The sequence below is a fragment of the Psammomys obesus genome, unplaced genomic scaffold, assembly GCF_907164565.1.
Source record: "Psammomys obesus unplaced genomic scaffold, mPsaObe1.curated_primary_1811, whole genome shotgun sequence".
Classification (NCBI taxonomy): domain Eukaryota; kingdom Metazoa; phylum Chordata; class Mammalia; order Rodentia; family Muridae; genus Psammomys; species Psammomys obesus.
In genome coordinates this window covers 6,530,667-6,554,291 of record NW_026596440.1, presented here as the reverse complement: position 1 = coordinate 6,554,291, position 23,625 = coordinate 6,530,667, and the positions used below count along the sequence as shown (strand labels likewise).

The 23,625-nt window shown below is 45.1% G+C and overlaps 1 protein-coding gene across 1 annotated transcript in view; it reads right to left on the bottom strand.

Annotated features, from left to right (window-relative positions):
* Hsd17b3 (hydroxysteroid 17-beta dehydrogenase 3) overlaps positions 1-21,054 on the bottom strand; it is a 29,341-nt gene extending 8,287 nt beyond the window's left edge. Inside the window, exons 1-6 of the mRNA XM_055598005.1 lie at positions 20,913-21,054; positions 19,302-19,348; positions 5,939-6,014; positions 3,762-3,869; positions 2,123-2,190; positions 604-639 (exon numbers count right to left, since the gene is read on the bottom strand). Of these exons, the coding sequence (XP_055453980.1) occupies positions 604-639; positions 2,123-2,190; positions 3,762-3,869; positions 5,939-6,014; positions 19,302-19,348; positions 20,913-21,054 (477 nt within the window). The remainder of the gene's footprint in view (positions 1-603; positions 640-2,122; positions 2,191-3,761; positions 3,870-5,938; positions 6,015-19,301; positions 19,349-20,912) is intronic.
* Between the last annotated feature and the right edge of the window lie 2,571 nt (positions 21,055-23,625).

Below are 23,625 nucleotides of genomic sequence, written 5' to 3'. Positions count from 1 at the left end.
GGGGCCATGGCTGACCAGACAACTAAACCACAAAGAAGAAGAGACCACTGGGCTGAGGCCGCTCAGGAGTTCAGAGGATGCACTGCTCCTCTGGAGCGCCGGAGCTCATCCCGAGAACCCAGGTCAGACAGTCCACAGCCACCTGTAACTCCAGCTCCAGGGGATCTGACACAGCTGGTGTTCATATGCACCTACCTACCTGCAGGTATCCATGCATACACACAGTTTTAACATAACAAAACCATCAATTAGCTAGATTTTTAAAAAAGAAGAAGAGCCTACTCTACAGATGACTGAGCACCACAAACACTGAGCGGGCCTCTGTCCTCTTTCCTGACGTAGTGAATGGAGACAACTAAACAATTAAGAAATATTAATTTTAAAAGAATTGTTCTGAAATCTGAGAAAGGGTCGGTATCTTCAGGCGTGATGTAGTCCAAATGCAACAACAGGGTTCAGATCCTAGAAAGAATGAGCCCACCCTGGTGAGAACAGTAAGACAGGGCAAGGCCAAACCCAGCCTGTGGGCAGGAACAGTTTCATTTCAAGGAATGTTTCAGCCTCTGTACTTTAACACGCTTAGCACACACGCTCACCACGTACCTTGACTACGGAAGTAGTGTTGCAGTGGATGAGACTCTGAAATAAACAATGAGACACCAGTCAGCCCCTCCTCAGAGAATTACCCCAGGAAGGGTTGCGTGGGCAAACTCCCAGTGGTTCCATCTTGAGCACTCCGGCTCCAAGCTGAGGCTCAGCGACATTGTCCTGGGGTCCTACCTATATGTGAGCCTTAGCAGGAGAGCTGCCTTGAAAACCTCAGAAGTAATAGGATCGTAGGGTCAAAGGAAGATAGATAGCCCCTGATTTCTGATGGTTGGACTAACTTCTGATGAAGCAAAAGCAATGGACACACAATAGAAATCACACTTTTTAAGTTTAGAAAGGGCAGTCTCTCCAGGGACAGCGGCATGCGGTCTGAAACCGTCTGCCATGCTGGACTGTGGTTGCATCCCATCAGCCTGAGACCCAAACCCATCCTTCCCTAGCATGCCATGTCTGGACCTGGGTTGGCCAGGAGCTTAGACGTATTGAGCCATTTGTTTTTTACTTAGGATATTTTCAACTACAGATAGGTTTATTGGGAGGAACCTCATCATCATGGAGGATAGTGTTGGCTTCATCGAGAGGAAGAAGGTTAGCACGGAGGGTCTCAGAGACAACAACATGGAGGCTAAAGGGTGGACAGCCACCTAACACGAATGCCGGTTCTGGGCCACGGAAGCCAGGAAAAGAAAGCGCTGGCGGAGCAGGCAAGCACAGGGCTGACTAGCAAGCTGTGAGCATGGCTACTGTACTGTCCCTAGGGGACTGTTTCCACTCAGGTAGGTTCTGAGACATAACTGGGAATAAGCAAGGAACAGAGATACATAGATACGTGTAAGAAATTGTCAAAGGGAAAACCTTAAAATTAGAGTAAAACTTTAAAATTTTCAAAGAAAAAATATTTGATAACCTAGATTTACTTAACTAATTTAACTTTTTTTTTTTTTTTTTTTTTTTTTTTTTTCAAAAACAGCCACATGTGCCCTGAACATGCAGAGACTTGGATTGCTTTGTCTTTTTTCTGTAACCACTGTTAACAGCTGTCCTCACACATTCCCACCACAGTAGAGATACGGAGCCTGAGGGAAGACGTGTGTAGCCCAGCACTCAACATGATGCCATTTTATCAGCAACTTGGAGGCTCTCAGACGTCACTATCTAAGAGCGTCAATGCCCTCAGACACTGTGGAATCTAGACTTCCCTCTCACTGAAAGTTTGAAACATTTTATCACATATGAAGACAGATATGGCCAAAAGCTGGCTGCTCCCATGATACTAGAGCTATGAATTTGTCGGGCAGAACTCCCCCTTTTATGAAGCAGAGCACAGATCTCCAGAAGCACGGTACAGTGCTTAGGAAGTTCTGATGGGCAGAGAAGAGCAAAGCTGATAAGGCAGTCACTACGCAGCAGAGTCTGGCCTGACACAGTTCCCGTTTGTTTTCCTTGAGTCCTGGTGATCAAGCCAGGGGTCCAAACCTGACCGGGAGACAAGCAGACACAGGCAGATGCTCACCTGGATCTCACCGGGTGTGTTCAGGAAATGGCTTGGGAACAGGCTGGGGAGCATTCCAACATTGTTGACTGGCATAAAGAGTCAAAGCAAAGGAGGTCAGAACAGGTGGGAAATCTTCCAACAGAAGCATGTACAAAGTGATTTCTCTACACGGGTGCTCATTGCAATATGATTTAATAACAACAAGGAGAGCGAATGCAGGCTAGGGAGATGGCCCAGAGAATAAAGTGACTAGCACACAAAGATAGGGACCTGAATTTGATCCCCAGCACCTATATTAAAACAGAAAGGAAAGCAGAAGGAAGGGAAAGAGGGAGGAAGGGAGGAGAGGAGGGAGGAAGGAATGAAGGAAGGAAAAAGGGAGGAAGAAAGGGAGGGAGGGAGGAAGGAAGGATGAAAGGAAGGGAGGGAGGAAGGAAAGAAGGAAGGAGGGAGGAAGGAAGAAAAGAAGGAAGGCAGACAGACAAGTAAAGAAGCTAGCACTAGAGAGCTGCTCGTTGTTAAGAGTGGTTGCTGCTCTTGCAGAGGACCAGAGTTCAGGTCCAGCATCCACACTGGGTGGCTCCCAGACACATGGCAGCGCATATTATCTTAGCACTGCTGGAGCTCAGTGGACAGTAAGCCTGCAGATCTGTGCGCTCCAGTTTCAGTGAAAGACCCTGGCTCAAAATGGAAGGTGGGGAGTAATAGAAAACACTGACATTGGCCACTGGGCTCCACATGTACACACACACACACACACACACACACACACACACACACACACATGCTCACACAGTGGCTATTTAGAATTTCAAGGCATTAGGAAACAAAGTGATACAAGGGTTTTGTTTGTTTGTTTGTTTTACTGTATACTATTCCCTTGACTTTTGATCTCCTCCTCTGCCTCCTGAGTGCTTGGATTGCAGGTGTGCATGGCCGTGTTTGGGTTGTAAGGTACTGAATGGAACAGGCCCTCCACCAGCCCGGCTGCACCTCCAGCTCTGTGTTTCTGGTTTAATGCTGCAAAACAGTATGTAGGTACAATCCCGGTTCTGAAAGTCCCCGTTTGTCCCTGGAAGGGTGTGCATCCAAATGCTGTCACAAGTTTGGGGGACTTTAAGATATTTGTCCTTCATGGGTTTAACCATCCTTTTCTTTTTTTTTTTTTTCTGAAATGATGCACTTTTTTATATTTTTACTTGTGAAAATATAATTATGGCTTAAATTTTATGGGAAATTTAAAATTCAGGTCTTACTCTCTTTAATGTAATGCTGACAGCATGTTCTGCATGTGGCTGCAAGATCTTGTCTGTAAATACAGAAAAACTTCTTGATTCCTGAGTAAGAAGCAAGTCCTTTTATTCCCCTCTGTATGTATTGAGTACATGTATGCCATGGCTCATGTATGGTGAAAAACTCAGTTCCTGCCTTCCACCGTTTGAATCTAAGGGATCAAACTCAGGCCATCAGACCTGGTGAGAGGTGTCTTTAAGCCGCTAGCCATCTCACCAACCCCCTCCCAAAGGGGGCTTCGGTGTTCACTTTAACATTACAACATGGTTGTGGGTTTCATGTAAGCTAGTACAAAATAAAGTATCACTGGATGATTATCATACTTATGTGTGACACCAATATTTGGACTTTTCAATTTACTTACCTAAAATTCCAATTTCTAAGCCCTTCAGTTTTTCCTTAATATGGTCATAGATGTCTTCTCTGGTAAAATCTGCTTGTACAATCTTCACACGGCTTCCAGTGGTCCATTCTGTGTGAGAGATCACAGAAATTTCTAGCAAGTAGACGTACAATCAGCACTCTTGACTGTGAAGCTCCCAGCATTAAAAACACATCTTGTGAGACTGGATAGAAGGTTCATCAACTAACGGTACTTCTGCTCTTAAGAAGACCTGAGTTCCAGTGCCCAGTGCCCACGCTGAGTGGCTCACATCCCCGGTAACTCCACCCACAGGGCATCTGACAGCCTCTTCTGTATCTTCAGGCACCTGCACACACGTGTGCATACACACATTCACAATTAAAAATAACAAGGTAATGTTTTTAGAAAGAGTTAAAACTGTGCTTCTCAAAGTTGCATCAAAATCACTGGGAATCTTGTTAGATAATCCAGATTTCTCTCTACCCCAGAACTGCTGGTGTAGACACACTTGGCTGAGCAGACTGGTCTCCACAAGCCACCATTGACACACACTCATCTTTGAACCCCGGAGGAAGGCTCCACCTCACCAGTCTGATGCTTCCGCAGCTCAGTAGACTCAGGTTCCCTCAGCAGACACAAGTATCTTTTGCACGTGTCCTCCACAATCCATGCATGTGGCAGCTTGTCCCCCTAAAACCCTGAAGAGTAGACACTCTTCTTTCCATTTTCTAGAGCAGCAAACTGGGGATCAGAGCAGCTGACTAACTTGTCTAAGGGACCTATTCATCACTGCTAAGGTCAGGACCTTGTCAGCTGTTTTGTGCTGACTTGCCTGGGAAGGTGTTTGCAGGTAGCAATAACTGTTGCAGGTAGGGTGTTCCAGTGTCTCTCTGAGAAGTACCTCAGTCCTGGGTCTAGACCCTGATCTCTGGATCAAGCAATCATGACACATAGCATGAGAGTCAGGGTTCCTTTAATGTAAAGGACATGACTTGTTTTCCCAGAACCTGACAAACAGCACATTTAACACCCCAAGGAAGATGCTCCGGAGTACCTGGTCCTAACTGGAATGACTTCTGATATCCAGATGCAGAACAAAAGCCAAACTCACCAGTTGAGGGCACTGGGGCTCCACAGTTTGCCTACATGGCATCCACCCCCACAACCGTTTTCTATCCTGAGTCTCCCTCAAACAAGACTGTTAGGCTTAAGTCTTCATAATGAAAGATTCATGCCTTTGATAACCTGGTTAATTATTAAACTTAATAATTACTAAAAGTCGAATACAAGGATTATGGTCATTTTTACTAAGCAAATATAAATTATTTAAACTAATAAAACATTATCTACAAAATATGTCTTTTAGGGTTGTACTATGTATATAACCTTTGTGACTATTCATGGCAGCCCTCAGTCATATTTCTTTCTTTCTTTAATAATTTATTTATTCGTGCTGGGGAGGTGGTTCAGAGGTTAAGAACTGTTGCTGTTCTTTCAGAGGTCCTGAGTTCAATTCCCAGTAATCACATAGTGGCTCAAAACCATCTATAGTGAGATCTGGTATGCAGGCAGAATGTTGTATAAATAATAAATAAATCTTTAAAAAAAATAATAATTTATTTATTTTTAATCTCATGTGCATTGGTGTTTTTGCCTGCATGTGTGGCTGTGTAAGGGTGTTGGATCCTCTGGAACTGGAGTTCAGACAGTTGTGAGCTGCCAGGTAGGTTCTGGGAATTGTACCCATAGCCTCTGGAAGAGCAGCCAGTTCTCTTATCTGCTGAGCCATCTCTCTAGCCCCGTCTTTTTCTTTTGTTAATGTGATGACCATCAGTTAACATTCTCTTACCCTCCTACAAGGAAAAAAAAATGGACACAAAGAACTGACATGGTTCCTGGCTTTAAAGGGAGAGACAGAAACTAAGCCAGCTGAGCAGGGCTGATTCTGAAGATGACAGCCCAGAGAAAATGGCCTCCTGTGCCTAAGCCTCTTCAGCTTCACTTGGCCACAGAACTCACTGCGAATGACAGCCTTGCCTCATTTTTTGTCCTTCCCTTTGGGCCCCATGGTGTACAGAGGAGAGATGGCAACCCAGGCTGCAGGCAGCAGATGTCGCATAAACAGTCAGGACAGCGCCATGCCTGGCCAGCTCTGTACACACACCTGCCTTACTCACCAATCTCCTCTGCAACAGCCTGGAGCTTCTCCAGTGTCCGGCTGATGAGTACAATGTTAAGCCCATGTTTGGCCAGCTGCAGGTAGGAATGGAAAAGACCAGAAAGATGTTAAGTGAATGGGGGGCCTAAGAGTGGCAGACCTGTTTGCAGCCTGAGCCGTCTGCTGCTTCCCTGGGCTAATGTAATGGAAATTCCGAGCCCTGAGTGAAACAGCCACTGTGGGTGAGGCTGAAGCCAACTGCGTAACTGTCACGTTGTCTGTCACACGGCCAGAGCCACCATGAGAAGCCTTGTGTGGTCCACTGTCTGAGAGCACCTATCTGAACTGATGGGATTCACTATGGCCAGGTACAGAGCCTGGGGGTTGTACCTCAGTCAGAGACTAACGGGACCGAGATTCATCAGCTGAGCTCACCTTCCCGGCCAGCAAGCCCCAAGGTTCTCCTGCTCCCCACCTCTAGTGCCGAGATCACAAGCATGCATAACACCGTCCAGCACTTTCATGTGTGTTCTGGACTCAAATTCGGGTTTTTGTGCTTGCATGGCAAGTGCTTTTATGACCGACCTATCTCTCCACCTCTTTCTAAGAACCACTGGGAGGCCATCAGGGAAGAAGGACTTATATGCAATGCAAAGGCACTCTGAGCTCCAGTTACCTTCTGACAAAGCATCTCAGAGAGCTTCATGGTACCCAGAGACTCAAGGTGCACATCAGAGACTATTAGACTCCGATTTCTGGATGTTCTGTCTAATAATATCCATGCATTTTTTAAAAATCTTCCTTAGGCCCATGGCCCTGCACCTGTTTGCAATTCCACAGAGATGAATTTTACTTCCTGGCAATAAAATGATTCCTTAGTCATTCAACATGAGTTACCATTCTCCTTCCTTCTTTAGAACACTGATTTGAAACTGTCCAAATCTATTTTCCCGAAGTGCAGTTCATAAGACCCTGATAAAAATCCTTTCACTTTTGCAGTTTTGAGTCCAGACTGATCATTAAAGCTTTTACCTGGTGCTGGTGAAACCCGTGTGAGAGGGTTCTCAGAACCCTGTAGTCTTGGTTATGTCTTCCTTACATAGTAAGTTGTGAAGGTGGATGTCTCAGAGAGCTGCTAAGATAGAGCAGGCATGGTGGGGCTAGGAGAATGCTCAGTCGGCAAAGCGCTTGCCACACAAGGAGAAGGACTTGAGTTCAAACCTTGGTGCCCATGTAAAAAGCCAGACACAGCAGCACCACCAATAACCCCAGTGCTGGGGAGAGTGAGCCTCAAGGTCAGTGAGAGACCCTGTCTCAAAAAAAAAAAAAACTGGATAGAAAGAGACCCTCAACATCAGTTTCTGGCCTCCACACACGTTTATACACGAGTATGCATCTGCACACACACACACACACACACACACACACACACACACACACACACCAAATAATAGATAGGAGATTATAATATGATTCTAGAGAGAGAACCAAAAGGCCAATGTTTGTGATATTGTGATAAGACAAAAAGTTTACATCCACTTCTTGCACCCAGCTGGCACAGAGCTTCCAGGCCTGAGATCTTTCGGCTTGTTGGGTATGATAAGAGTGTCTTTCCCTCTGCATGAGAGAATGATTAGAGCATTGCTCTGCAAAAAACATAGATGGCAGGAGCATCCCTGCTTCTTCCTCGGGCTTGATCCCTCATTCCTGACCCCCTGAAATCCTTGGACTATTCTAAGTATTACGTGTACCTCAGCAGACCAATGAGTCAGCTGCTGTCTGCAGACCCTGATAGCTTCAGGGTACAGTGTAGAAAACTGTATAACTTTGGAGTGTGTGTGTTACAACAAGAGCAAATGAAAGCAATGAAGACCAACAAGAAGAAAAGAAAAAGACATCTCTATTAATGTCAATCAAAATCATCATTAAAGCAAATAAATACTGCTAGAAATAGACATCTTTATGATGGCTCCAGCCTCCTGAGACATACAAAGCCCAATCCTAGATGAAAAGCTTTGCATGGAAAGTTAGAACAACAGGAGGTAAAAACGCAGCAGCCCGGCTGAAGCTTTTAACTGCTGGACAAAGCGAGCAGACGCTTGGCAGGAAAACAAACTAAATAAACCATATAGACAATAAGCTGGCACTTGGGAACACATACAAACATGAGACAAGGGTCTGTCCTCTGGAAGCTGTCTCTATGTCTCTGTGAAAGACTGGAGAGAGGGATCAAGCATTAGGAGCATTCGCTGCTCTTCCAAAGGACCTGAATTTTGTCTCCAGCTCTAGGAGACCTTCTGGCATCCACAGACCCCTGCACTCATGCGCACACACTCCTTTCCCAGCCATAGACATGATTTAAAAATAAGTGTTATATATAATATGTTACATATTATACATTATATATTATATATTTATTATATATATATACATGTGCTGTTATATGCATATACTCATATATAGATAACATATGCTCCTTTTAATTGACACATAGTAATTTTAATGTAACATTTCAGTACATGTGTCCAGCGTGTAATGATTACCTCTGGGCCCTAGCACATCTGTAATCTCAAATATGGATCATTTATTTGTGTTTCAAATATGCAAAATCCTCTCTCCAATTTTGAAATAATCAATGAAGTTGTTATCAAAATCCCTGCACCTTTTTAAACTCACAGGCCCCACCAGCACCACAGCTGGGGCAAAGAAGCCAGATAAGGGTGCTGGGTTCCAGCTCTTTCTAAAGCCATTAGCCCAAGAACCTCTCTGTGCCCCAGAGCTGAGCATGGGGCACAGGACATGAGCCTTGACATCAGCCAAGATGAGTGAGAGAAGACTCTCCTCTCCTCCAGGCTGCACCAGGATGGCACAACAGTGCTGCATGCAGCCTCTTCCTCCCTGAACACACCTGTGGGGGGCAGTGAAGGGCAGAGTGAAAGGGAGAGACCAGCAGGGAAGAGCCTCTAGAGACCTTTTAAAACAAGAAAGGCCATCATCCTCAGAAGAGGGACAGAAAATCAGCAAGCCTTAAAGCTGCATTGAGCAACACAAAAGGATTCTCCGAAATGGGAGGCACTCTTGATTTCCTTGGGAAAAGGGGGCAATTACTTAGTAATTCTAGCCAGGTATGCTGTATGCGCCTGTAAATCCCAGCACATGGGAGGCAGAGGCAGGGGGATTGCTGCAAGTTTGAGGCTGGCTTGAGCTATGTGGCAAAACTCTGCCTCAAAAACAAACACAATTTTAATTGAAGCATATACATCCTGAAGAAGCTGTCTTTTTTTAAAAGTTATGAACGTTATTCTTAATTTTTCCATTGAAAAAGAACATACTAAAATAAAACAGGCTGGAAGGATGGTGTGGGGGAGCAAAACCATTGCTCTTCGAGCATGAGGACTAAGTTTGGATCTGTAGAAACGTGCAAAGCCAGACCAGGTAGCGCACACCTGTAATATTGCTCACGCAGCAAAGCTGAGATGAGATGGTTGGTGGAGAAAATCAAATCCCTGGACACTCCAGCTAGCTTGGCATACAAAGCATCCAAGAGACCCTGTCTCAAGCGAGGCAGAAGGTGGGGCCAACACTCAAAAATGTCTTCTGACCTGCCACTGTGGCAAACATTTGCCTGCATGCACACACCTGCACAAACACTCATGAGCACACACTCTCGCATACACACATGTGCACACAGAGATGAACACACATCCGGGCATACACACACATGGACACACTTATGTACACACTTGCATACACACACAGATAAATACACACATGTACAGACACAGAGACGCACACACATACTGTGGCAAACATTTCTTTGCACATACACCCCTGCACACTCATAGGAAGACATTAAATTAAAATTTTATTTTAATTAAAGAAATGGAACACAGCAGTTGAAAGGTTGGCAGGTAGTTACGGCACTGCTCTGGTAGAAACAGAAAGGGGCAGAGAAATGGAGGCTTCCGAACCTGGACACTAGCTCTAGAGGAGATCTGAGCAAACATCTTCACACAAGAGTCCCAGCGAGCACCCACGAGACGGGGGAGGCTGACGGGACACTGACTGCACTGCCCTTGGCCCTGTCTCTCCTGGGGTCCTCTCATTTTCTGAAGTGGGGGTGGAGCCTTCCTCCTGAATCCTGGGAACTCGATGACAGCTTTATAATCAGCACAAGTCCCGATAAAGTTCTTTAAAACTGGTTTAAATGGGGCCCCTGCAGGGGCTGAAGAGTTGGCTCAACAGTTAGGAACACTTGCTGCTCTCGCAGAAGACTCAGGCCCAGTTTCCACACCAGATGGCTCACGCTCCCTTCAGTTCCTCTGTCAGCACCAGCTGTGCATGCAACACATTTAAACACATGCAGGCAAGACACTCATACATATAAAATAAAAGTCATCTCTGTTTGTTTGCTTGTTTTTGTTTTTTGAGACGGGGTTTCTCTGTGTAACAGAGCCCTGGCTGTCCTGGACTCCCTTTGTAGACTAGGCTGGCCTTGAACTCCCAGAGATCTACCTGCTTCTGCCTTTAATCCCAGCACTCAGAAGGCAGATGGATCTCTAAATTTGAGCTCAGCCTGGTCTACATAATGCCAAAAAAAAAAAAAAAAAAAAAAGAAAGAAAAAAAGACCACAAAAACAAGCCCAGAGTGATAGTGCACACCTTTCATCCCGCACTCCAGGGGCAGGAGCAGGCAGAGCTCTATGAGTTCAAGGCAGGCCTGGTCTGCAGAAAAAGTTCCAGAACAGCCAGGACTCTGTTACACAGAGAAACTCTGTCTCAATAAATAAATAAATAAATAAATAATAAGGCAATAAGATTATAAACACATATTTTAAATTGTCCCACAAAGAGAATTCCAATCACAGATTATCCTCTGGGTAAATTCTACCAAACATTCCAAAAACCAATCATTCCAAAATTGCATAATCCTTTAAAAGAATAAAAGGAGATCAAGTTCTCTCTTTTTACGGAATGCCTATAACCTTGGCACTTCAGCCTCTCTAGAGAACAAACACCATCACTGAGTAATGCTGACCATCAGGAAACACAGCCCATTACTCGGCAGTTCCTTTCTCAGGGATGTCGTCAATTTATATGCCTGTCCTGAGACAGGAACAAACATAAAGGAAAAACGTGAGTTTCTGTTGACTGACGAAAGCATAACTAAAATGGGACACCCTGGAATGCTCTTAAAGAGTGATAATGGTGCTCTACAACACTAAAAAATCAGTGGACCACATTCAGCATGGATGATTTTTAAAACAAGGCCAGATGGAAAAGGTAAACTGGTGGTTGGGGCAGCTGCAGTCACACAGGCTGGATATTGAGCTTCTCTGCTGGGATAAGACAGACCTGTTCAGAGCCAGGGAAAGAGATGATGGTCTCCAAGGCCAGGGCAAGACAATTCTTTCCCTTGTGTTGGTGTTGGTGGCTTTAATGCAAGGATGGATGCTGGGCCATTTCCTGCAGCCGCCAGGAACATTGCCCTCATAATGGTGACTGTTCTTGTCTGCCACACTGTGCTCGGGGGCCCTCCTAGACACTGGGGAGTAGCCCTCAGACCGCCCAGATAAAGAGGATGAAAAGAAATGACCTTGCATTGTGTTTTTTGCTTCTGGAATTCCTTGGCCATCAACAACCAAGAATACACATCAATGTGGCGAAAAGCTGACTCTATATTTCAGACCATAGTCTGGTGAATAAGAGACCTCAAATTTTCCTGGGTGGCATCAGATCATATCAGTCTCATAAAAAACAAATTGGCAGTGGAGTACAATATGGAAGTTCAATATAGCTAGCTAGAGGCTTCCTGGTAAGGTGGTACTCTTGGCTGGACTATAACACAGACATACAGACACACGAACACACACACCACAGCAAAACAACAACTGAACTCAACTTTTAAGGGCCATTCCTGAAGGCTGGCAACAGGAGTGCAGTTTCCCCGAAACAACATACCAGAGAACCTTTATTTGGCCTGTCCAAATGTCCACCCTAGGATCACAGCTCCCCAAGAGAGTAGAAGAGTCAAGTACCTCACACTAAATACACTCTGTGGCATGTTTTGAGATGGCTTCTCAGAGAATCTGCAGACCTTTGAAAACAAGCATTTCTAAATGCTGTCCTTTTGTAAAACTAAACAAAGGAACTGAGTAATTAATTATTTAAGAAAAAAAAAAAACAAGGGGCAGGAGAGGTGGCTCAGTGGTTAAGAGTGCTTACTACTCTTGCAAAGGATAGGAGTTCAGTTCCCAGCACGTACATCAGATGGCTCCGACCACCTGTAACTCCAGCTCCAATCCAAGGACGTCCATGTGTACATTAATGTACACAAACATGACACACATAAATATTCATAAAGGAAACTAAGATGCGGGCAGAGGCCTTCTTGTCTCTCTTTCACACACACACAGGTCGAAGTGTGTGTCCCCAGGGGGGACCTGGAAGAACCTCATCTCAATCACCAATTCCCTGCCCGGTACCATCTCTTTATGCCCTGCATAAAGTCCAGCTATCTTGTCCCCTTGTGGGTCTCTTACATGCATGGCGTAGGGTGGTTTGAGATCCAGGTTCTTCTGCATGTTATCTGACTTTGTCAGTTTATCTCACTGACTGAAGTATCAAGCCTTCTAAAGGAAAAGGTCTCTTTAGGATATATATATATATATATCTCCTAAATAATTGAACTGGGGGCAGTGGTGGTGCACGCCTTTATTCCCAGCACTCAGGAGACAGAGGGGCAGGTGGATCTGAGTTTTGAGGCCAGCCTGGTCTACAGAGTGAGTTCCAGGACACTGTGTGTGCGAAGGGTAGGTCTAGAGGCGTGAGTGAAGCTGAGATCAGGGTATAGGGGCCCAGGGCCCTCACTGCTACTCAGTGAAGAGAGGCTAAACCTACAGGGTAAATTCAGACACTAGAGCTTGCCTCTTCTAGGCAGGGTGCTGCAGCCTTTGAGGGGCCTAGTTCTCTGTCCAGGAGAAGTGAGACACTCACCCTGGAAAACCTGGCATATGCGGTGGTTTCTTTACTCAGAACAGACTGAAAAGTTTCACCACATGGCTGCAATGTGGACAGGAGGGAAGGAAGGAAGGAAGGAAGGAAGGAAGGAAGGAAGGAAGGAAGGAAGGAAGGAAGGAAGGAAGGAAGGAAGGAAGGAGGGAGGGAGGGAGGGAGGGAGGGAGGGAGGGAGGACACTCATCAGAGCTCCAGACAGGAAAGCACCTTCTAAGAACCTTCTAAATGTTCCCAAGTTCTCTTGCTACTGTTGCCATATTTCCAATATCTTTATCTACATATAATTAAGAGTTTTCTTTGGGTTTTTTTAAAGAAAGATTTGTTTGCTTTTATTTTATGTATAGAAGTTTTTTGTTGTTTTCTTTTTATCTCTTCAGATCAAAAACATACACAGAACTATTGCCACCCTTCTGGGAAACGCAAACTGAAATAGGATTTCACCAAACAGTTTTAAAAATAAGACAGCAGTTAGGAGGAAACATCGTAAACCCAGAGTTATGGCATTTCTGGACTGATGATGCCGTACGGAATCCCTAGCTCCACCGGTTCTGAGAGTTGGAATCTGTCACAGAGGTAACTGAAGAATGAAGGACTTTTGTCTCCCAGCTCACTTCATCGGCTTCCTGAAGGGGAAGCTGTCTATTAAATGGAAGGCAATTTGCATTTCTAGCACAAAGGGTGCTCTTTGCCTGGTGGGCTCCAGCCTCTCCTGGGTGGCGCCTTTTCCTGGGCAGAGTTTCCACACAGCATGTGAAGTGGTCTGGGCCAAGAGAGGGCTCAGACGGCACTGTGCTGTCTGGGCGGCTTTGTCTCCTTTGTCTGCTCAAGCACAACTCAATCTTACTATGAGAGAGTCTGGGCTGATGGGCCCCATATGGGGACTTCAGCCCCCTTTCAGAGAGTTAAGCCCCCAGAAGCAAGGGATTTCCCAGAATGCACTGCCTGCCGGTCCGGCTCTCTGCAGCAATTGCTGGCTTGAATGGGGGCCTGGGTCAAGGAAGGTGCTTGTGGCTGCTAATCTACGCCTGGTGGTTGGAGCAAGACAGGGCTTCCTCTGTGTGTGGGAGAATAGAAGACAGGGCTGGAATTCAGGTGCAGATGGAGGCGACAAGGGCGTCCGAGGCGGAATCCTACCCTGTGCCTCCCAGCCCAGCCCTTCTAAGTTCTTGTTTGCCCCCCTCCCCACACACCTGCTTTGGTTAATACTTGACATTCCTTTAACAGGAGGCAACTTTGACCACTTTGAAGATGAATGTGGATTAAACTAAAATGTGCACAGAACAGGCTTCCAGAAAGCCGGAAAAGCACATTCCCTGATTCCCGCCATTAAGCACTACCTTGAAATTTCCAGAGTCATTTAATTAAGCAGGAGCAAACCAAATCCCAAAGAAACTCATTTTCTCTGATCAAAGGATCAAAAAGGGGAAAGCCTAACAAGAGAATTAGTGAGAGTCTAGGCAGGGGCTGGGATAAGGCTGGGTGTGTCAGGTGCCTTGCTGTCTGTACAAGCATGAGGAACGGAATTCCCAGCCTGGATGGCAATGAACGTCCGTAATCCAAGAACTGGGGAGGCAGAAACAGGTGGATATGCAGGATTAACTAGCTAGTTCCAGGTTCAAAGAGAGACCTTGTCTCAAAATACATGCATACATACAAATACATACACACACATATACGATAAAATTTCTATAAGACTGATAAGTAAACAATTTACTTCTTGCTTCAGGAACTCCGTTAGAGGAAACAATTATCACAGTCAAAGAGACTGCTGGAAGGAAGCATCAACACAGAAGCTAGAATATAACATCTTTTTTTTTTAGAATACAACTGCTTTTTGCTAGATTAACAAAAACCTTGTGGGTGCATCCTCAAGCCAGTGTTTCTTTTCTTTAGTTTTCTGATTTTATTTTATGTGCATGGATGTTTTGCTGGCATGTCTGTATGTGGTGTTCATGGAGGCCAGAAGGTGCTAGAGTCCCTGGAGCTGGAGTTACCGGCAGTCCTGAGCCACCATGTGGCTGGGGACAGAGGCCAGCTCTTACAGACAGCACCAACCCTCTCAACCCTGGCTGTCTCCCTAGCCCCATGCCTGTGATTTCTATGACACATTTTGATATCCAGAACTGCCAAGACCAACACCAATACACAGTCTAAGAACACAAAACTAATAACAGGTAGGATGCCCACAGAATGCACATGACACCAACCTCTAGCCTCCACACACACCCGAGGAGTCAGCACACGCACGCGCGCGCACACACACACACACACACACACACACACACACACCCCACAGGTAATAACTACCCCATCTCAAGTATACACCTTAGAAAAAGAACTATGACCTCAGCCCCCACCCCCCAAAATAGCTCTCATCTGCTTAGGAGGCCTACCGTGTAGCCCTGCCCTAGCAGTGGCAAGGAGGAAGAGCTTTTAGTGGACGTCAAGTGGGAAACCTGGTCCTTTCCTCAACTGCAATGAAATGTCAGTAAAAACCTGTATGAACAGATTTAAGTCAGACCCAGATTCCCATGACATCTTACCAGAAACATCTAAGACCCAATAAAAAAGTTTGTTTTTTTACTTAACATACAAAGAAGTTTTAGTAAGAAAAAGATAATTAGATGCCTATATTTTAGAATTCCATGACAATACTTTCAAGGATAAAAAAAAAAAATGTTTTAACAAGAGGGCTGGAGAGATAATTCAGAAAACTTCCCAATACCACACCAGGCCACTCACAACTAACTGCCTGTAACTGCAGCTCCAGGGGATCTGACGCCCTCTCCTGGTCTCCTCAGGCACCTGCACTTACACAGTGCTCACACACACATGTGTGACATGCAAACTTAAAGAATAAAAATAGCTCCTTTTAAAGAATGCCTTAAAGAGTCCTAGTGAGCACACGAAAAACAAAAGTTTGAGGGGGAGAGTCCTATCTGTTTGGTGAGGAAGAAAAGGAGGAGGACAAGACAGGGCCATGTGTGGCCCAGGCTGGCCTCAAAATGGTCTTGAACTCCTGATTCTCCTGCCTCCACTTCCAGGATAGTAGGATTACAAATATGGATCACTATTTTTGCCTAAGTAATTTTACTCAGAGGATGAGTTTAATAGTAGAATGGAATGAACCAAAAAAAGAACCCAAGAGCTTGTAAAAATTGCCTTGTACACTGGAGGAGGGGAGGGTCAATCTCAGAGATGCATGTAGGCTATTAAAAAGGTCTAACAATCTTGTCCCAGAAGAAGCAAAGAGGACAGAGCTAAAAGGGTATTCAAGGAAGTAACAGACGTAATTTTCCAAGTACATGACAAGACAGAAACCCAATTTCAAGAGGCTGAATGACTCTCAGGCAGAACGGCAAGAAAGAAAGTTACACCAAGACATGTCAGAGCTATAATTCTCCAACTAAAAACAAAGAAAACATACCAAAGGCAGCCAGAGAGGAGCAATACCCTACCCACAGATGAAAAGCAACTCAAAATCTATCAGACATGTCCTTGGAAATCAAGGCCAAAACCAAGCAGTACAGTGTTTTTTTCAAGTGCTGAAGGGACTGTCCTCTACAAACTCTACACCCAACCAAACTATCCTTCAAGAATGACAGGAAACCCAGAGGGCACATAGTGAAGAAAAGTCAACAGAAGACTTTGCCTAAGACCTACCCCATCCCCCACCCCCAAAAACAACAGCAGAAGTTCTCTAAGCAGAGAGGAAGTGACTAAAGGGATGTGAGACACAGTGAGAAAGAAATAACAGAATGGGAAACACAGGTAAGGCCCAGACACGCCCCTCCAGGACAGCTTGCTCCAGGCGCCAGATCACGGTACCCAGACACGGGTACTTAGCTACTCTGCAGGCTTCTGTGAAGGGGGGGTGTGTGTTTGTGTATTCTTTACTATTGACTTTTGATTTTTATTTGTTGGTCTTCTGAGACAGGGTCTCACGTAACCCAGGACAACCTCAAAATTGCTATGGAGCTGAAAGCAACTTCTGCATATACCTCCCAAGTACTGAAATTACAGGCATACGCTGCCAGAGTTGGCATGTCAATATGTATGTTATTTGGGAATAATACAGTTGGAGGATTTTTTAATACAGTTGGAGGATTTTAACTTAAGTATCTGTTCTCCACAGTGTGGGTAAACCTCATCCCCAGATCTGGAGCCTACCCCTCTACCCTGCAGAGCTTGAACCAGACTAAAAAATAATGTGAACCAATTTCTTTTTTAAAGATTTGTCTCCCACAAAACATACATATGCTTGCTCTAGCATTCACTCTCTCTCCTTCCTCCTTTCATTATTGGTTTGGTTTCTCTAGAGAACCCTAACAGAGTCTCCAGTGCAATACCCATGGAGGCCAGAAGAGGGCACCTAATCCCCTTGAACTAGAGTTGCAGTTGTATGTGAGCCACCACATGGGTGCTAGGAACCAAACTTCGGTCCTTGGCAAGAGCAGCAAGCACTCTTTAACGAGTAAACCCTCTTTCCGGCCGCAGAAATCATAATTTAAACATTTACTACAAATAGGAGCTAAACGTAAAACGTTCTGTATGTAGCATTCTGCCCTCCCTGTCCTGTGTAATGCTTACAGAAGCCCAGGGGAGAACTCCATCATCTGCTGACATAGATTCTGCCAGCGATGGCCAGAGGCAAGCTCTGAGGACCCAGACACCTGGCCGGTTCTCAGCCGTGGGGTCCAGACCACGTCACGCTAAACCTTCTTCTCTGGAGCAGCAGTTAGCAGGAAAGAAGAATGGAATCTCCGAAAGGGAGAAAAGCCTCCTTGAAAAGGAGTTGAAAGCCCAGGGGGAAAAAAAATTAATTAACTTCTTAAAAGGACACAAGGAAATATGAAAACGTTTGCACAGAAGAACAAAACAAGAATTAGTCAAGGACAGAACAGAACACGAGGCTCGCGGAACTCCCCGATGCGGGCAGTGACTCAGCCGCCCAGGGGTGGCTCCACCTGCCAGAGGCTGTGGCAGGTCCTGTGAGGTGGGGCTGCCACTCCGTCCAGCCCCGGCTCCTAACGCCTCACCCTTGCTCTACAAGACGGTAAAGACTGTAATGGCTTGGGCAGCTTGGACTTGGGATCTCCTCTAAGCACAAATAAAGAAAGAAATGGGAAAAAATAAGTAAGTTGGAGACAATTTTTGACATAAGAAAATGCTAACAACTAAAAATAACTTTAAAAAATAATGGTATGTGTCGCATGGGGTTTGAAAGTTGTAAGTATCTGTCTCCCCTGTTTAGGAAACTTACTCCTTCCATTGGAATTTTAGGATCTTAGTCATAAGCACGCGCTGTCTTGGTGTGGCTTAGGGGAGTGTGTACATGAACTTGGGCCTCACACGTGGTGCGGGCTCTCACACACATGGTGCGTGTGCACGTGCAGGCCTGAGGTTTGCACCAGGTGTCTTCCTCAATCCTCCTCCGGTTTTCTTCCGTTTGCCCACTGCGGCAGCCTCTCCTGCTGGAGCCACACCTCGCTAAGCTCACTGCTTAGTCAGCTTGACTGAGGGAGTTCCCCGTCTCTGCCCCTCCTCCAGGGCTTTGACACAGAAGCTGCACACGGCACCGCTGGCCCACAAAAATACGTTTGAATCAGCATTTTCCCTATTTGTATGAGATAAATAAAAGGGATTGATGGATTGATTGTCTCATTTTGAGACAGGGCTAGACCTGAATTCACAGAGACCTTCCTGCCTCTGCCCCTCAAGTGCTGGGATTGAGGATGGGCACTGCCATGCCAGGCTGGATTTACATTTTTAAGGGTGCATTTAAATCTCTAAACACCACTGTGCAATTACAACCATAAAACACCAAATGCCCCATAAATCCCTAAAGTTTAAGTGGAGGCACTTTGAGAGCCACTAGTTTGCTGGCCGGCTGGCTGGTTTTAGACTAGAGAGATGGCAGTTGCTGCCCTTCCAGAAGACCAGAGTTTGGTCCCTCACACCACACAGGTGGCTCACAACCACCTGTAATACCAGCTCCAAGGGATCTGATGCCCTCTTCTGGTTACACAAGCAGACACACACAAACACAAATTAAATCTTTCTTTTTGTAGGTGTCTAAGGGGTGAGATTATGGATTTTTTTAAGTCTACTCTCATATTAAAGGTATTTTATTTCTTAAATGAATGTCTGTATCATGTGCACTCAGGAAAGTGATGTGTGGGGTTGGTGTCCCATGAAAACAAGAAAGGCCATCCTGGAGGACAGCTACAGAGCTAGACCGGCACAACTCACCTGTAGTCTCAGCTACTTGGAAAGCTAAGGCAAGAGAACCCTTTGAGGTCAGCCTGTGAGACACGGCAAGACCTGGTCTCCACAATCCACACCATAGAGGGCAGCTGCCTCACCTCAAATGAATAGGCTTTCCCGATGCCATCGCCTGCTCCAGTGATCACTGCAAGAAACAGCGACAGCCTTGAAGTACCAGAATGCATCTTCCGACATCTCCTCACAGCTATATCTCTACATCTGCATCTAGAACTCCCAACACCACAAAGCCACATTTCCCCACTCGAAAGCTTCCAGCCTTCGGTAACCCCAACAGAACACTAGAAGTGAAGGGTTTTTCGGTTTGGTTTTGGGGACCAGGGGTTGTTTGTGTGGTTTTGGGGGATCTGAAAACACAGTCTGAAATGCAGCCAAGCATGAAGCCAGCAGGTATTTCAGCCAGGCATGTTAAGGCTCGGGGCGGTGCAGCCTTAGCACCAAGGGCAAACGTGTGCCTGGCTGTGGCTTCACCCCTGCCCTGTGGTCACCCTAAGAGCGCCTCAGAGTTCCTTCTGAAAATGACTGGTCTTTCCCCTCCTCCACCCATAGGCCAGCAGCCTCCAATGTCTGTGGAAGATAGGGAACCAGCAAAGAGGACACAGGAATGTGTGTGGGGGTGAAGGGACCTAAGGACCTTGGAGAATTATTCCTACCCAACAATCCCACAGGCCTTCAAACCCCTCATTCTAAAATTAGAGACAGATCACCATAATTCCAAGTTTCACAAGCCACTACACATATACCTGCAACTGACCTTAGCACCAACAATTAAAGGGCACACTTTTTTAAATGTTAGTTAAAAATCCGTTATTTTTTTAAACAGGAAAATTAACCAAAAAAATCCAAGTTTATTGAGCACAGCTCTCAGTGTGCCCTCCCGGTATTTTCAGCCTGGTTCCTGGGCTTCTTGACCCCCTCTGGATTATCTGTGCCTGAAGACATCCCGTATTTGCTCAGGGTGATGTTATTTCCTCTTAAACTTTTCACTCTGAAGCCACAGTCTCTGACTACATCTTACTGGCTCTCTGGGGAGTAATCCGGGGGCTAAGTGGCAGCAGCTGTACAGAGGTCAGGGTATGCTCGGTAGGGTATTCGGCTCCACACCACACACACTCAAGTGGCTTAGTAAGGGTACATGTGTGCACACACACACACACACACACACCCGTACACACGTGCACACACAGTATAAGAAGCATCAGTCAGAAATCTATAGGTTCATCCTAAACAATTTCTCATATGGTCATTTAAAAAAATCTATCACACAGTTTACAGTGTTGCCGAGTTTAGTGAATAAATGCACAGAATGCATTTTCAAAACATAAATTAATATTTGAATTTCAAATTTTTTTCAAACACCTTTTATTTTGTTAAAATGAAAGCACACCAGCCCATGGTTTAGAAATATGTACAGGAGAAGTCAGGTGTTTCTGCCTTAATTATAATTTGTATTATAAGGAAAACTCCAAAAAGAAGAAAATCTAGCAAAGTAACAGGCTCATGAGTGAGAACTGAGGGGCAGTCTCCTCCCCCACTCTCTCCCAATCCATACCTTGATTTTCAGACAGTTCTAATTCCACTCACGCTGTCTCACCACCCATTACATTTTATGGGAAGTCCCAGAGCATTCTGAGACATGAGAATAAGGAACAGGATCAATCAAATCAGCAAGACTCAGTGAGGCCTCTTACCTGCCCATTGTCCCATGGACTGCAGGAAAGAGCTTGGGAAAGCCTTGCAGTAGCTCAGGAAAAGGTAGTGGGAGAACTTCATGCACCTCACCAGGCAGACCAGGCACACAAGCAACCCCACAGAAACGAAGAGCTGCTCCATGGCCTCCTCCGAAGCTGTCTTGCCCAAGATGCTGCTGGAACCTGGCCCTTGCCCCCTGTGTGACTCCCAAGGCAGGCAGCCTGGGGGCCTGCCAGATCTCCTTCCGGGAGGCACTGGGTGTGTTCCATGTATCCAGGGCATTTAGATTAGAGTAACTTCTTTATGTAATCTCGAGATTCATGGGCTTTTGAATCAAATATTCTTACTAATATCTTTACAGTATGGTTAGGCTTTTGTGACTGTGGAGTATGCTGAGTAAGACTTAGCATATATACATACATATATATTATATATACATAAAATAACAATTAATGGAAAAAAGAGGCCATGCATTTGAAAGAGAACAAGGAGGAGTATATGAGGGGATGTGGGGAGATTTCCTCTATGGTTACTGAGCCAGACTTTGAGATTAAAGTCACCACTGCAAATACCTGAGCTAGTCATCCTAGTAAATTGATTGTCAGCTGTTAAATAATAAATTGTATGTGGTACTCCAGGAGGAGAAGAAGCAGAAAAGAAGGGATGTGACCTTGGAGAAACCAATACAGTAGCCACTAACTCTATAAAATCATATTTAAGTTTAAGATAACTTAATTTAAAATTGAGCTCTTGAACTGTACCAGCTATTCCGGGTACTAGGTGGCCACTGATTTACATATATGTCCATGCAGGAAGCTCTACTAAGCCCTCAAGGTTTCCAAGCCATTTAGTCCTTAAAGAAGTTGCTGTTGCCGAAAAGTGAACCCAAAACTCATCTGTAGCCAGCACTTGCTACTTTGTAGGTTCTTCTTTCCTCCATCCTTCTCAACCCCCTGACACTGCATGAGAGAGAGAGAGGTTGGAGAGGAAAGGAAAGAGATCCCTGAATAAAGTCAGGGGTTGGAAAGGAGGCAACATTATTGTTAGACTACTTCCTCCTGATTAGGGGTTCCAAGCTCTGTGGGGCAAGCTTGATCTTCATTATCAGGATATCTAATTTTTTTCTTATTTCTTCTGTGACTGACAGCATCCAACAACCAACCAACAACCAACCAAAAACTATCCAACAAGCAACCAACAACCTATCACACCTCTTGGGGCCCTAGCATTTAAATACCCTCTAAAAGACCCCTGGATTCCCAATGCCCCACAATCGAAGAAACTATCTGCAGCTGGCAAAATCATGCCCTACCAGAGCACAGGGCACATCACAGCCAGCTGTTGTTGAAGTGGCCCTATATCCCACACCTGGGATTCAAACAAAAACATATTCTTATAATAGTGCTGTGTTTTTTAAAGAAACCAAAATTCCAAAATTGTTACTGCATTCCCCTGCTTTGTGTTTTAAGCTGCTAATTGTGCTGAGTGTAATGGGAAAATATATGAACAGAGGCATTTTCTATGAACTAAGTGCTTTTCAGGTCAGTGGCCAAGGTTTTCAGACCTCTCCTCCTCAGTTTTAATCTTTATAAGTTTTGATGGTATCCACAGCTTTTCATTTTCTGTGGGAATATAAGTAAATCTGCATCCCCAATGCAAAACTTTTGCGGGCTTCCATTCTGATGTTAACACTCATCACCACCAAAAGCGGAGCAAAGAGGGCAAACATCTGTGTTTAGAACACACTTCTCAGGGTTGGATGTGCAGCTCAGTTGGTGGAGTGTGTGCCTAGCGTGCACAAAAACCTATGTTTGACTCCCTGCACTGCAGACACTTGTAATGACAGCATACAGGAAGGGGAGGTAGGAAGATCAAAAGTTCAAGATTATCACTGGCTACACTGTGGATTCAAGGCCATCCTGGGCTACTTGAGACTATGGGAGGAGGAAGCCAGACAGAAAGAAAGAAAGGAAAGGAGAAAGAGAGGGAGGGGGGAGAAAGGAAAGGAGGGAGGGAGAAAAGAAGAAAGGGAGGGTAGAAGGAAAAGAGGGAGGGAGGAAGAAAGGAAGGGGGGAAGAAGGAAGGACTGGAGCTCAGCTCAGGACCTATGGCTGAGTAGACATCCTGTCTTGCTCCTGGTTTAGAAGAAATCCTTTCCATGTTTCCATATTTGGTATAATAGCCACTGCTGGTTTTCATAAATAGTTCCTATTGTGGTGAGGTCTGATCCTACTGTTCCTAATTACTTTATGCCTTTTAGTCATGAAGGATGTTGAATTTTGTCAAAACCTTTTCTATATCCTTTAAGATGATAGCATAATTTGTCTTCATTCTACTTCTATGCTGTTTTACATTAATTTATTTGCATCTATTGAACTATCTCAGCATCCCTGGAGTGAAACCACCTTGGTCCTGGCATTTTATCATTTTAATCTGTTATTTAATTTGGTTTGCTGTTGTTTTACTGAGGATTTTTGCATTTTTGTTCATCTCCTTGTGTGGTGCCACCCCCCAGTTTTGGCATCAGAATGGTGCTAGCTTTGGGCCAGGAGTTTAGAAGTATTCCTTCCCTTCCAATTTTGTGGGACAGTGTGACTTTGGAGATCTGGTACAGTTCAGTGCTGAATCCACCTGAAACTTTGATGGTCTTTGTCAGGAGACTGTTACTCCTCCACTTTCATTGTTCACTGTCATTTTTGGGTTGCTTAGAGT